At 41.2% G+C, this 14,717-nt stretch overlaps 1 protein-coding gene across 2 annotated transcripts in view; it reads left to right on the top strand.

Moving 5' to 3' along the window:
• stat1b (signal transducer and activator of transcription 1b) overlaps positions 1 to 12,651 on the top strand; it is a 23,984-nt gene extending 11,333 nt beyond the window's left edge. For both annotated transcript variants that reach the window (XM_048239123.1, XM_048239124.1), the window contains 14 exons: positions 1,546 to 1,605; positions 1,804 to 1,833; positions 1,950 to 2,040; positions 2,181 to 2,222; positions 3,865 to 3,951; positions 4,469 to 4,567; positions 5,768 to 5,903; positions 8,424 to 8,479; positions 8,913 to 9,001; positions 9,296 to 9,435; positions 9,611 to 9,799; positions 9,919 to 10,000; positions 10,543 to 10,639; positions 12,216 to 12,651. In XM_048239123.1, the coding sequence (XP_048095080.1) occupies positions 1,546 to 1,605; positions 1,804 to 1,833; positions 1,950 to 2,040; positions 2,181 to 2,222; positions 3,865 to 3,951; positions 4,469 to 4,567; positions 5,768 to 5,903; positions 8,424 to 8,479; positions 8,913 to 9,001; positions 9,296 to 9,435; positions 9,611 to 9,799; positions 9,919 to 10,000; positions 10,543 to 10,639; positions 12,216 to 12,239 (1,222 nt within the window). In that variant the 3' untranslated portion in view covers positions 12,240 to 12,651. The remainder of the gene's footprint in view (positions 1 to 1,545; positions 1,606 to 1,803; positions 1,834 to 1,949; positions 2,041 to 2,180; positions 2,223 to 3,864; positions 3,952 to 4,468; positions 4,568 to 5,767; positions 5,904 to 8,423; positions 8,480 to 8,912; positions 9,002 to 9,295; positions 9,436 to 9,610; positions 9,800 to 9,918; positions 10,001 to 10,542; positions 10,640 to 12,215) is intronic.
• The last annotated feature ends 2,066 nt before the right edge of the window (positions 12,652 to 14,717 follow it).

Genomic DNA, 14,717 nt, shown 5'->3' with positions numbered 1-14,717 from the left:
AGGTATGCTGCCAAGCTCAGGTATGGTGCATTGTGGTGAATGCCCTTACCCCCAGGCTACACACAAAATGCAACTGAAACTGAGCTATGCAAAAAAATAGAACTAGATGAAGATGGGTGTATTTCTAATGTCTGTGGCACATGGGCACTACTGTCATGTCTGGTGTACTGTAGATAGCCAGTTTCATTCACTATTCACTAGTGAAAGCTAATTGTTGCAGCATATGCTCCTTGAACAGAGCTTCAGTTGCACCTCCAGTGTTGCTCTCCTGTGAGACTATAGTTCATTGCATCTAGCACAGTTGTTAATGGTAAATTATTAGGACTGTTTCAACATTTGGGGTGGTTTTGTTATTACTGTAAACGTCAGGTGCCTGGCACAAAAAGGCAGCTCTTATATTTCTTAATCAGTCATGATTAGTAATCACAATTAATCTGTCATGATCAGTAATCAGTTTTGGGCGTAACATCCTTTAAACCAATGAGAATGACATCTGTCATTCCCTTTAACAGCAAGCAGTGCAACTTCAAACAGCGCATCGGTATTTTGATAGTGAGTGGCACATTTTAAGGAATCTGCTTGCACGTGAGACCGTATGGAACAGGCATTCCACTAAACCAGGATTTACTAAAACCTAGCAGAGTATATAGGCTACACACATCTGCACTCATCTATTATTTGAACTCATAGGCAAAGTGAAACTAACTTTACTGTGGTGTCATAGTCAACGACAAAACAGATATATACAGTTAATTACTTTCGCTATTGAGTGACATGGGGTTACCATTGACTTTGAGTGGGGATAACAATACGCTTTGGCCTGGGTTATTGATCGTTATGCTACCCTTTACTTACCTGAACTGTTTCACCACAATCTGGTTCTTTTACTTTCAAGGTTCAGATTCTTCACATGAAAGATAACCAGATTACCGGTATCATGTAATAAACTAAATACATATAAATAACAGAATAGAGAGAAATGGGAAGTTGATCGGTGAGTTAAGTGGTAAACTGTCTTATGGCATAAAGATAGGAACGGTCACTGAATGTCATTGTGACCATACGGATAACCCTGGGATGTTTAGCAGAAAAGAGTAAAGTGCTTGCATATTTTCCTTCTGCATTTTCTAATGAGAAGTGATACAATGTTGGTGCTGTTTTTGTTCATAAAACGTATCGCAGCCCTTTTTATTGATATTGCTTAATATGGTTGTAGGAATTATACATTAAACAAACAAATGTGTAAAGATGGTGACATTTGAGGAAATGATAGCTTCACAAAGTGAAATGAAACAAGCAGTCAAATGATTCATCATATAAACATAACTAACATTTCACTTTTACTAAATGGCTAGAGGGAAGTAAGTCACAAGTGTCGTATACACATTTCAGATGTCTGAGCAATGCCCCTGTGAAATCCTGGGTTAAATAAGGTCTTACACTTCTATGACAGCCACATTTTATACTGTATTCATTTTTTATGATGATGTATTGATTGTAATAGCTTGACAGACTATTGCATTATGTTTGTCTGTTAATCCTCAGATTGCTGGTAAAACTCCCTGAGCTGAACTGCCAGTTGAAAGTCAAAGTCCTGTTTGATAAGTAAGTCAGATATGACACTGAATGGTAGCTTTGGAATTAAACAGCAGCCCAGTCATGTGTGACAGGGAAGCTTCTAGAATGTAAACAGGAAACTGCTATCATGTTCTCTGGTTTATGTCATGTGCTATGCTATTTTACTTCCCAGACATTCCTTTTGTCTTTGCCGGCTCTTGAGTAATTTGATTTTCCTTTTCTCAGGGATGTGGTGGAGCGCACTACTGTGAGAGGGTTAGTCACATCCCCGCTTTCTTCATTGCTTTGGCCAGAATCGTTTTCTGTCCATCTCTGATTTTAATGAAAGACGTGCTCATGCATATCTACGCTCCTGTGTTGCTATTCTTTAGGTTTCGAAAATTCAATATCTTGGGCACCAACACTAAGGTCATGAACATGGAAGAGTCCAACGGGAGCTTGGCTGCCGAGTTTCGTCACCTGGTACAGAACTATCCCCATGCACTCACGCACAGAAGCTAAATCCCAGTTAAAACACCTCTAAACAATGTCTCCATCAAGTCCTGAAGCTGAAAATACTTTACATTTTTTGGTGACCCTTTAATTTTCGCTTTGCCCAACAGCAACTAAGGGAGCTGAGGGCGACTGGGAACCGAACAAATGAGGTGAGAGATACTACGCTGAAGTGTTAGATGAATGTATACGCCAAGCTTTGAAGCTCTGAACTTCTAAACAGGCCAGAGCAGGGAAAGAAACAAAGAGCCATTCATAGCTGATATAAGCATGCTGTATGTGACAGCACAAGACAGACAGGTGTTGTATAAACATGTTGCACAAGACAAACAGGTTCTTGTGTGTGAGTGTCTGAAAGCTTGCGGCTCTCACCGCTAGATCAATGGGGTTTTGTCCAGGCAGGTTGAGTTGTGTCTCGAAGCAAGGGCTGATGTGGAGCTGTACTGTATGCCTGAGGACTGAAACCGCTATGAATGAGCGACGCTGAGATAAACAAATAAACAAAGCACAACAAAGACGTCGGTGTGACTGGAAAATTGAGAAGAGGATGACTGAGCACTGACAAAATCGCCAGCACAATCATCGATTTTAAATCAGCTTTTTTTCAATCCTGCACGCACACACTCAATATATCCCTGTGCTAAGCAAACATAATTCAAATCAGAATTCGAATTATTTAGCTTGGAAGTAGATACATCTGGTATGTTCATCTAACTGAGAATTAATTAAAGAACTAATTAAGAGCAGAGAAGCATGGAAATGACACAGAGCTGAGGTTCAGCTATAGATGTGAATGGGGCTGTGATGTGACTGTAAATCGATACTACTGTAGATGTGACTTTGTGTGGATGTTATATGTGAATAAATGGATCTGTTGAATTTGTTTGAAATGTGACTGAACTGAATGGATGTGTGTTTCTGTGACTGAATGGACGCCGTGTGTTGTGATTGGATGGATGTGTGACTGTGACTTGATAAGTAAGATGTGACTATACTGAATGGATGTGTGTTTCTGTGACTGAATGGACGCCGTGTGTTGTGATTGGATGGATGTGTGACTGTGACTTGATAAGTAAGATGTGACTATACTGAATGGATGTGTGTTTCTGTGACTGAATGGACGCCGTGTGTTGTGACTGGATGGATGTGTGACTGTGACTTGATAAGTAAGATGTGACTATACTGAATGGATGTGTGTTTCTGTGACTGAATGGACGCCGTGTGTTGTGACTGGATGGATGTGTGACTGTGACTTGATAAGTAAGATGTGACTATACTGAATGGATGTGTGACTGTGACTTGATAAGTAAGATGTGACTATACTGAATGGATGTGTGTTTCTGTGACTGAATGGACGCCGTGTGTTGTGATTGGATGGATGTGTGACTGTGACTTGATAAGTAAGATGTGACTGAACTGAATGGATGTGTGTTTCTGTGACTGAATGGACGCCGTGTGTTGTGATTGGATGGATGTGTGACTGTGACTTGATAAGTAAGATGTGACTATACTGAATGGATGTGTGTTTCTGTGACTGAATGGACGCCGTGTGTTGTGATTGGATGGATGTGTGACTGTGACTTGATAAGTAAGATGTGACAATACTGAATGGATGTGTGTTTCTGTGACTGAATGGACGCCGTGTGTTGTGATTGGATGGATGTGTGACTGTGACTTGATAAGTAAGATGTGACTATACTGTATGTGAAATGTACAGTAACTAAGTGGATGTGAGGTGAAGTGTGTGGAAGTTAATTGGTTGATGTGCAACATTCTCCCTCTCTCTCTCCTCAGGGTCCACTCATTGTTGCAGAGGAGCTGCATATCATTTGCTTCGAGACGCAACTCAACCTGCCTGGACAAAACCCCATTGATCTAGCGGTGAGAGCCGCAAGCTTTCAGACACTCACACACAAGAACCTGTTTGTCTTGTGCAACATGTTTATACAACACCTGTCTGTCTTGTGCTGTCACATACAGCATGCTTATATCAGCTATGAATGGCTCTTTGTAGAGGCAAAGAGTTACAATACAATTGCCAATGTCAAGTAAATTTTTGCCTCTTTTTTTTTCTCTAATTGCTTGTGGGAATAAAGTAAACATAGTTTCCTGATAACATGTACAGTATAACTCGATAGCAGCTTTCTGGAGACTTGACCCAGATCTGATATGATCTGGGTCAAGTTTTTTTCAATGTATATTCCACTGGGTGGGTCTAGCCCTGGAATTTTGTTTCGAAATCATAAGGATCTCTCTGTTTAAAAATGTATATTTCTCTGTTTAAAGACATACACGTATATTTCTCTGTTTAAAGGTATACGTGTTTATTTCTCTGTTTAAAGGTATACGTGTTTATTTCTCTGTTTAAAGACATTTCTCTGTTCTGCCCTATTCTCAGATCACATCTCTCCCCATTGTGGTCATCTCCAACGTGGCCCAGATGCCAAGTGCCTGGGCCTCAGTGCTGTGGTATAACATGCTGACCAGCGAGCCCAAGGTAAACCTGCTGCTAAACCTGCTGCAGCTATGGGACAGCAACCACGCCCTTCTGCCCTTAACTTAGCCTGGTCTTTTTTTGCCATTTGTAGAAGTAGATTTAAATATCGCTTTTGATATCTGACTAAGGCTATGTTTAGACGGAAACGATCTGAAGAGAAAACGCAAAAGTGGCGTCGTGTTCTCACTTTTTATTCCGCGTTTAGATGATGGGGTTTTTGGGGGGAATCTGCGTGCATATGGTGACACAGTTTGTGAAAGTGTGTGAAATTCAATGTAGTATACATGCCAGATTTAAGATTTCAACTCTGGAGGGTGGCTTGCTTTTTTAAGCCCCCAAAATGCCATTGCCGTCTAAACGAAAGGCACATCTGGTAAAATATTTTGTAGTTTTCACCATGAGTGTTGTCGGGCCTAAGCTTTTCTTTTCTAAAAAACTTTTCCGTCTCGCTGTCTCTCTCTCTCTCTCTCTCTCTCTCTTATCATCTCTTTCTTTCTGTCTCACTCTCTCGCTCTCTTATTATGCTCCCATTTTGCTTTCACTTTTACTCTCTCGTCTGTCGACTTCTCTGTGTCACTCACCCTGCGTCTGCATGTGTGTGTGTGTTTTACTTTCACTCTCTTCATCTCAACCTCAAACTGTTTTTTTTTTGTTACCAACTTTTTGGCTTGTTGCCGTTATCCACCTCCCACGCCCCCCTCCTCCTTTCTTTTTTCCACTCTTTTTTGCTCTTTTTTAAATTCCTACTGCCTCTCACCCTTTGTCAACGCCTCTCTTTTTCTCTGTTACTGCCTTTCACTCTATACCTCGCTCTTCATCCTCTGTCTCTCTTCTTATCCCTCCATCTTCTTCCACTGTACTTTCTCTCTTTCTCCTCTTATCATCTTCACCCTTCCCTCCTTCCTTCCTTCTATCTCTCTTTCTCTCTCTTTCCTTTTATCTTCATATTTCCGTTCTGCTCTTTCCTTTCCTTCTCTCTTTCTTATTCAGATTCAAATTCAAAAGGCTTTATTGGCATGACTGTGAAGGTACAATATTGCCAGAGCAATATGATGTGTGTAACATCACCAAACAAAAGCTATGAAGGAAATAAAAAATATTTGACATGAAATAGGTTTAGGATGATAAAATAAAATAGATTTCCCTATGTCCAAAACTCAGTAAACATTGCATTACAAATCTCTCTCGCTCTCTCTTTAGAACCTGTCATTTTTCCTCAGTCCCCCCATGGCCAGCTGGGGCCAGCTCTCCGAGGTCCTCGGCTGGCAGTTCTCCTCCATCACCAAGCGCGGCCTCAACAATGACCAGCTAAGCATGCTGGGAGATAAGCTCCTTGGTGAGTTAGCAGATGAACACAGCGCTCAGACGTTAGACCTGAGTGCTGAAAACACCTTCCACTGGACCGAAAGTGGCTTTGGAGTGAAGTGTCCAGTGAATGACTGACTGACAATTGACCTACAAATCACAATAAGCAACACCTATAATAACAACAGATCAAAATTCAAATGGCTACAGTGTCCATGCCGTGTCGAGTTCCAAGTGCCTATGAGGAGCCAGTTTCTAAATCTGACCTGCAGTCATTTCCTGACCCCATCCCACATCTCTCCGATCTTGCTTCCTGCTGAACTCTGGGAGAAAAAGTAAACAAATTACAGTTTTAGCATAAGAGTGTGTTTTATGCCATTTAAAAAAAACAAAAAAAACAGTGTACTGACCACACCCTTGTATTCACCGCAGTGTCCCATTGTCCAATGAATAAGAATCAAATCATGCTTTAATGAGAAAGAAATGCATGTGTAACCTGCGTTGTGTTGAACCTGCGCAATTCAGTCCTGCACACGCCCGGACTCAAACCCGCGAACAACAGCATGCTGACAATCAAGCTAAAAGCTCAGGCTACTAGCTTTCATGCCAGCAGCATTCTTGAGGCGTCGGGGAGTGAGGTGTACCAACGTTCCATATGCACAGCTAAGCTAGCTGGCATCCATTACACATGGTATAGCCCATCCCTGTGTATTATAGGCAGAGCTGAAGAAATGTACCTTTGCGGTAACACTTTATTTTAAGGGGTCCTTTTTCCAGTGTATCTACATAATCAAGAACAGTGTAACAACCTATGCAACAAAAGCAAAATTACGTTAATTGGTGGAATTTTGAGCAAGACCATTTTTTGCATTAACACTGAATGGGCTTACTGTATAGTGGAAGCTAAAGGGGCCAGGGAGACAGTTTTTTTTCTTTTCAACTCAAATATCAAGAGTGTAATACACCTGTGTGTATTAAATCTAGCCCAAGTAGCCTAACTGTATCTAAGCAGCATAACCTATTGTTGTAAAATGGTGTGGTTCCTTTATGAGAGCCTCGTCTGCATGGAGTGAATAAGCGAGAGAGAGAGTGTCAGTGTTTAGAATTGAGATGTCTATATGAGTAGATGTGCTGTTGAGACTGGAGCGAGTCATAGGCTATTCAATAGTGTCAGAAAATAAATACACAGACAAAAGCCAAGTCCTCGTTCATTTGCATACCAGTTTCAGAAAAATACATAAAATTTGACTTAAAATAAATAGATTAAAATAATGAAAAAAATAAATAAATAAGAAGCTAAATAAGTAATATAAAAATAGATGAATATGCATATAAACACATAAATACACAATAAAACAATGCATTAAAAAATATCCTGGAGATAAAGGGCATAACATGAGGCATTTTGAGTAATGTAGGACACCTTTATGTGTCCTAGAAATTAGACAATTTGGTAGAAAATGATTATAGTTAATTGTTATTATTATTTTGCCTCAACATCATTTAGGTTAGTTAATTATTTTGCCCCAATTGATTACATCTTATTATTTGAGTTGAGTAATTATCTAATTATTTTGTTAATATAATCAAAATGTTTTTGAAATTGCCATATACACCATGCTCCTGTGTCGTACACACCGCTGCCGACTTGAGCTGCAAAAGAAGCTCCGGTCGCCCTGTCAAGGACGCTTGTCAAAAAGTACGGGGAAGCTTTTGACGCTTTGGCCGCTCTGGCATGGCAGAATTCTGTGTTGCTGGTCGTATGCTGCTGAACCGCGTCATAGCGACCACTGGTCGCTCAACACGCCCCAAAATGCGACGCCGACGGATTTGCCGCTTCTTGCAGCTGAGAGAAACCGGCTTCCATTGAAAATGAATGACCTTCGGTAACTTTGAAGCTGAAGTCGGCGGTGGTGTGTACGTACGGTTAAACATTGTCAAGTGTTTGGGGCACAGGGGAAATAGAATCTATTCACTGTAATGTGAAACCTTCATCTGTCAAACCCACAGTTCATCCTGGTGCTACATTATGTCTACACAGGGGGAGATATAATGTTACGTGGAGGAGATTAACTTTATATGCAGTCATGCATGAAGCTGCACTCTCCCATTAGTGTTTGTCTAAGCTGCTCTGTCTGTGTCGAGTACACCGAGACAACCCGTATGGTGCATCACGGTCAGAGTTTTTTGGTCTTAAAAACAGTAGAAGGACACATATCTGAGTGGCCAAGTACAAATGTCTGGGTGGTGAGCTTAAAAAAGGAAAAGACCTATACACTGCATCACACAAAATAATAATGAAATTGTATGATAAACAACGTCAGACATGACACACACATAGCACACGTACGCACCCACCCACACAACACACACACACGTTCCCACCCAACCACACACACACACGCCCCCACCCCTCACACACACACACACACACACAACCCAATTCCAGTTCAATAGTTGCACAGATCACAGGACCACCTTCAACTTGGAACCCATATGGTTGGGATCACGAGGCACTAACCAGACCACCTCTCTCTCTCTGAACCCTCAGGTCGGGAGGCTGGGGGGAATCCAGAGGGCCAGGTACCATGGACCAAGTTCTGCAAGGTGGGTAGTGGTGGCTCGCCTGGTCTCACTGCACAGCTTCACCGTGCTGGCAGAGTCTCGGCTTCTGCTTTCCCTGGTAATGGATGACTAGTGGCTTTCACTTCTGTCCTGTGCAAGCAAAGTGAAACTGAATGAAGAAAGGAAGGAACGCCCATACTGGCAGCTCAATAGGCGCATTATAAGACCTACTGGCCCAGTAATGAAAATGGGGAAGCTTTGTGTGTGTGTGTGTGTGTGTGTGTGTGTGTGTGTGTGTGTTGTAACAGAGCATTGTTGTCTGTATGTAGTATGTGTGTGTGTGTGTGTGTGTGTGTGCATGTGTGTGGTTATGTACAAGTGGGAAATTCATGTTTCAAGTGTATGTGTGTGGGTTTGTATATCTATATATATATGTGTGTGATGCAGTCTGTTATGTGTCTGTTTGTCTACCCAGTCAAGTGACAGGGGGTTCTCTTTCTGGTTGTGGATAGACTCCATTCTGGACCTGATAAAGCGCCACTTGCTCAGCCTGTGGAATGACGGGTAAGGACATTTGGTTCATGACACACACCACTTATCTGGAAACCAAAACAAAATCAAAATGTATCATAGTGCAAGCACACTTCGTAAATGTCAAATTTCAAGAACAAATATAGATATGCGTCTATATTTATATAATTTCTACATGTGAGTCAAGCTGCTTGGCACTCCAGTTACAAGATGTGTGTGTGTGTGCGTGTGTGTGTGTGTGTGTGTGTGTGTGTGCGTGTGTGTGTGTGTGCGTGTGTGTGTGTGTGTGCGTGCGTGCGTGTGGTGGTGTGTCCCCCCGTGGCCCAGGTACATCATGGGATTTGTGAGTAAGGAGTGTGAGAAGGTGCTGCTGAGGGATAAGCATCCGGGGACCTTCCTGCTGCGCTTCAGCGAGAGCAGCAAAGAGGGAGCCATCACCTTCACCTGGGTAGAACACACTATCAGCGGTGAGGAAGTGTGTGTGTGTGTGTGTGTGTGTGTGTGTGTGAGAGAGAGAGAGGGAGGGAATGAGAGAGATAATACCATCTATAGGAATATGCCTCTAGACTGAAACTCTGTCTGTGTGTGTGTGTGTGTGTGTGTGTGTGTGTCTGTGTCTGTGTGTGTGTGGTGTGTCTACAGACGGGCCAATGGTCCATGCGGTGAAACCCTACACAAAGAGAGATCTGGCAGCCATTTCCTTTCCAGATATCCTGTGCAATTACAAAGTCATGGCTGAAAACAACCTGTCAATCAACCCTTTGCTCTTCCTCTATCCCAACATCCCCAAGGACAATGCGTTTGGACGTTACTACAGCCGACCTACAGAGGGTAGGGGATTTCCAGAGATATGTAAACACACGCACACGCACGCACACACACACACACAGCATGAGCTCATTTTCTGATAAATCGTAAACTGTAACACACTACTTTCCACATTATTGCAGAGGAACGCTCAGAACCAATGGACGTTGAGGGTGCAAACTGTTCAAGCGGTTATATACCCATTAAACTCATCTCAGTGACTGTGTAAGTATGCCTGTGTGTGTGTGTGTGTGTGTGTGTGTGTGTGTGTGTGTGTGTGAGAGAGAGAGTGTGTGTGTGTGTGTGTGTGTGTGTATGTTCCTCTGTGGACTCTCCGCAACCAAAAACTCAAATCTTCTTAAGATCTGACAACCAAGGAATGTGGGCTCACACTGTACAAATGTGAATTTTACAATTAGTAGAGACCATTATGTAATTATTATTATTATATTAGTATTTGTATTATGTAAATTATGAAAGTGTAACAAAAATGCATATACATTTACATTATGACGTGATAAGCAGACTTTTTTTCAAGATGATCAGTTACTGATGTTTGCTTCTTGAAGGGTCAAATAAGCTGTGTGCTACTCCTGTAGATGAAGCATAATCTGACTTTTATGTTTAGATTAGACTAGATTAGATTAGTCAATTTTATTGTCATTTAGCAGAGTTTATAGACAGCATCCATGAATTGCCCTTGTTACCCCTGTATCCTGTGATACATTACCTCTGTTGCCCCTAATCCTCTCCTGCCCCTCCCATAGGCAAGAACCCAGACTGCAGGAGTCCATCGGTTTACCTTTGAGCCCAGAGGACTACAACGATTACTCCGATATAGTCCCAGAAAACATAGACTCACTGGTATGTGCCACCGGCTTTGTACTATCAGATAAAAAGGCTTATTTTAGTCACAGAAGGATTATAATCCTCTGAGAGAAACAGTTGTGCTGTGATAGGCGCTGGATAAAAATGTACCCATGAAAAAAGCATGTTAATAGTATGGGAGTAAACCAGATTATATCCCAAAGGTTTGAGTTCATTATAGACCCTTTCAATCTGTTCCTAGAGGGTTTCTGGTTGAAATGTTCAAAACCAACACAGATATTTTGAAATGAAAATGAATCGGACTTTAGCGTAATGTTCTACAAAATGTTGACTTTAAAACTTTTTTTTTGGTTGTCCCCAAGTTACCGTTAGCTCAATGTTGTTTTCTGTGCCACCGGAAATGCCTTGAATTTCCCCTAGGGATCAATAAAGTATCAATAAAGTGTCTATAGTCTATATTGAATATAAATTGTTTGAATCAAGGACAGCTCTCATCTGTACTTTTAAACTTGTTTTTGATTGTGTAGTCAAAATTACTTCAAGACAACTGGTGTGAGACTGCAGCTTTATTCACGCTACCGATAGCATGTTACCCACATGAAATGTCACAGTAACAAGCCCACATATCTGTGGGTGAAACCAGTTCTTATACCCTTAACACACACCCCAACCAGTGATCATCTAACCAGCTGGTATTTACCAGAGATCAGAATGTTTAAAAGAACCCCTCCACCTAAGCCATGTTTATGATGGTATCCCCCTACCTTACATTTCTACAGAGGGGGTTTCAGATCTTAACATTCCTAAGTCAAAGGATGGTAACTAGATTTCACTGCATATATTTAAGTTATATTAAAACATTTAATTCAATGAGAAACCTATATATAAAAATTATACCACAATTGCCTCACGTCTCAACTGAAATCAAATAGAATATTTATTTCAAATCTCTGGTGTGGCTCGCTTCTGGGACCTCCATGTCCTTCAGTTTGTAAACAGGAAAAGCCTAGACCTCAAAAATTACTTCAATACCTCCGCCCACTTTGCCAAAAATGAGAACTCCCTGTAGTCACATATATAGTTTGATATTTCAAGATTTTGATACTGTATCCATCCATGATGACCCATCCCTCGGTCGGTTTGTCCTCAAAAGGGGAATTAGTGGTCAAGTGATCAAGGCCATGACATAGATGGGAGGGGTTCCACCATATGTTGACTCTTGTTGCTCAGAGACTCAACAATAAAAACTGGACTTTCCCTTCGCGGAATGAGAAACATTTGCTTTTTTTTCTGGCATTCAGTGTGGGAGTCCCTTTGAGAGTGATATTTCTAGTTACATGATCTTTCTGTTGCCTTGTTTAAGAGGAGTCTCATTTTCATTTGATTATACAGTGCCCTTGTTTACAATGTAATTACAGTAGGGAAGTGTAACGCATATCATAAAATCATATACCACACTGTATTATCTAATAGCAAATTAAATTAGTACATATATTCAGATTTTGTACAAAGTACACAGTCTATCAATGATTACTGCCGTACTACACTATCTACTGTATACTTGTGAATGATCAGCGGTCAAGTCTGTGATTACTCCTGTTCTCTTTTTCAGATAAAAGATGCATTTACCCGCTAGCACCTAAAACTCGGGCAGTGTGTCCAGCTAAAGCCCCATCCTTACTCTGTTTTCACTCTGTCTCCATGACAATCCTGCTCATGAGGACATCATAGGAAGAGCTCACAGCTCTCAAGGGTACATGTGTATATACCAACCATCAAAACATTCATTTATCTCTGTGTTGAAGTGCTTTAACTTACAATAGCTTTCAATAGGAGCAACCATGTTTTATTTTTTATTTTATTTTCAACAGATAATCTTTGCATTGTGTAACATTATGGCATGTGATACAGTACTTTTGGATGTGCCTTTCTGAAAGGTTTCAGACACACACACACACAGGCTTCAAGAAAAAATGATGTGCTGCTGTATTGAAAGTTTCGCTTTATTTAACATTGTTCATTAAAATAAATATATGTGTTGTACTGCATATTTATGCTGATCATAATTACTGTGTACCTTATAATACACTTTTATAACCTCCAACAGAAAAAAGGACACCATCATCACTCCCCCCCCATCAATGCTCTTTATTACTCATCAGAGTTCCAACACCTCTCGCTTACTCCTCATGCTTTGTTGCACACACAGGTCAGATGTAATACACAAAGGTAGTAAGTCAAATCAGTCTCTTAGGATGACTAAATCCTCCTCACCGTTTGACCAAAGTGGTGAGAGCAGTTGCTGGTAAAGACCAGATGGACCAGCCACACAACAAAACATCACAACACAGCACAGGTTGACACAGACACACGGCTGGGGCCTATTGCACAAAAGCAGAATTAAGACATCCGGGATAAGTTACTGAGCTGCGCTCAATGAATCCAAAACAAGAGCGTACAGGCTTAATTGGTTGCACAATGAGCAAGCCAGGATGAGCAGACACGGATCCATCAAGCCAGGTGAAACCTATCCTGGATAAGTGCGCGCTCACGGCTCCCTCAAATAGACCCCGCCACCGATCACAGATTCACCATGGCAACTAGAGCGGCTTCATTGCTTCTTCTACGGTGTGAAGTAGGTAGCGATAGCCTTTTCACAACAGCAACAAACAGTAACACCTCTGTTTAGGAGAATATTGCAACTAGTGCAGCGACCACCACGCGCGAAATGGTTAGGCACTGCCGTGACGTCACATTGTCGCATGACAGGTCGGGAATGGCGATATGTAAAAGTTAATTAATGATCACAAACGTTTAAATAATGACAGTGGGTCTAGGTATATGTGATAACAATGTGTAGTGGGCAGTGGAAAAATTATTGGTTTCTGTTTGTGGTGACTGCTGACTGAGTTAAGGGATGAGATTAAATAGATCCTGGAATTTAGCCTGGTCTGGAGCAGGCTAGCGCCACAGAATAAATCGCCATGGTAACTTATACCATAACATATCCTGCTGCCCCCTATCCCGCGTTTGTGTAACTGGATCACGGATAAATTGAGCCAGGATAACCAAGATATCCCGGCTTAATCCCTTATCCTAGTTTTGTGCAACGGGCCCCAGGTCTCAGGTGCAGGTGCAGCTTGGAACCAATGCTAGGCCATTACAGTATTAATAGTCTCACAAAGACTTTAATGTATACAACCAGGGACAACCATAGTAAAACCTGGGATAAATGTGGTAGGGAAGTGGGATAAATGTTATTGATTAGTATTAATGTAATACTGTATTAACTTCAGCTATCAGTATGAACAATTTTGGTTGCGGATGTTTACCTGAAAGCACAACAAATTTTTCAGAGTCTCCAAATAGTGAACTTTGTTCATGTGGTGACGTCTAGCTTTGTCCTTGTGAGGCACATTTGACCCCTGATGGCCTTCAAAGAAAGCTTCAGACTGTCAACACTACATAGCATGATGGAAATCATCCAATTCGCCTTTAGTTCGGGTTTAGTTTGGTTTAATATTTGAACATATGTGGCATACATGAGTTTACAAAACAAGCGATACAAAAATACTTGTCAAACACTTAACACTCGTTGCTTCTAAGATCCAAAGAGGCCTAAATCCTAACCTTGTTGTTTAGGCCAAAACTACGCTAAAGTATATGAAATAACAACAGCAAATATCAAGAGTTTTCGTATGTAAATATACATCTAAATATTATATGTAAAATAGTGCATGGAGTTTTATAAGGGCATAATGATAAAGTGGGAAAATGTGCTTTAGCTTCCATGAGCAACCTTTGACTTGAGTAGTGGCTTGTTAAACAGAATATAGTTTGTTTTCCTCTGATGCAGCGACATGTTTGGATTTTCATTACCGTTTCCCTAGTGGTTTATGGCTTTTCATCCACCCTTCACCTCCCACACTATTGACCTTAAAGGAAAATTCTGGTATTTAGCACTTTGAGTCCCTTTTCTGGTTAAGACGGCTGGAAATCATAAATTGCGCCGATTTTAATAATCAATGAACACCACTAACCACTCGGGGAGTTGCACAGCTTTGAAAACGAACGTTAAGGGTTGTTTTAGGACATGTTTGAGCATGCCTGTTGG

Source organism: Alosa alosa, chromosome 3, assembly GCF_017589495.1.
Source record: "Alosa alosa isolate M-15738 ecotype Scorff River chromosome 3, AALO_Geno_1.1, whole genome shotgun sequence".
NCBI classification, from domain to species: Eukaryota; Metazoa; Chordata; class Actinopteri; order Clupeiformes; family Clupeidae; genus Alosa; species Alosa alosa.
The sequence above is the reverse complement of the archived record's forward strand: the minus strand, read 5'-3'. Positions and strand labels throughout refer to the sequence as shown.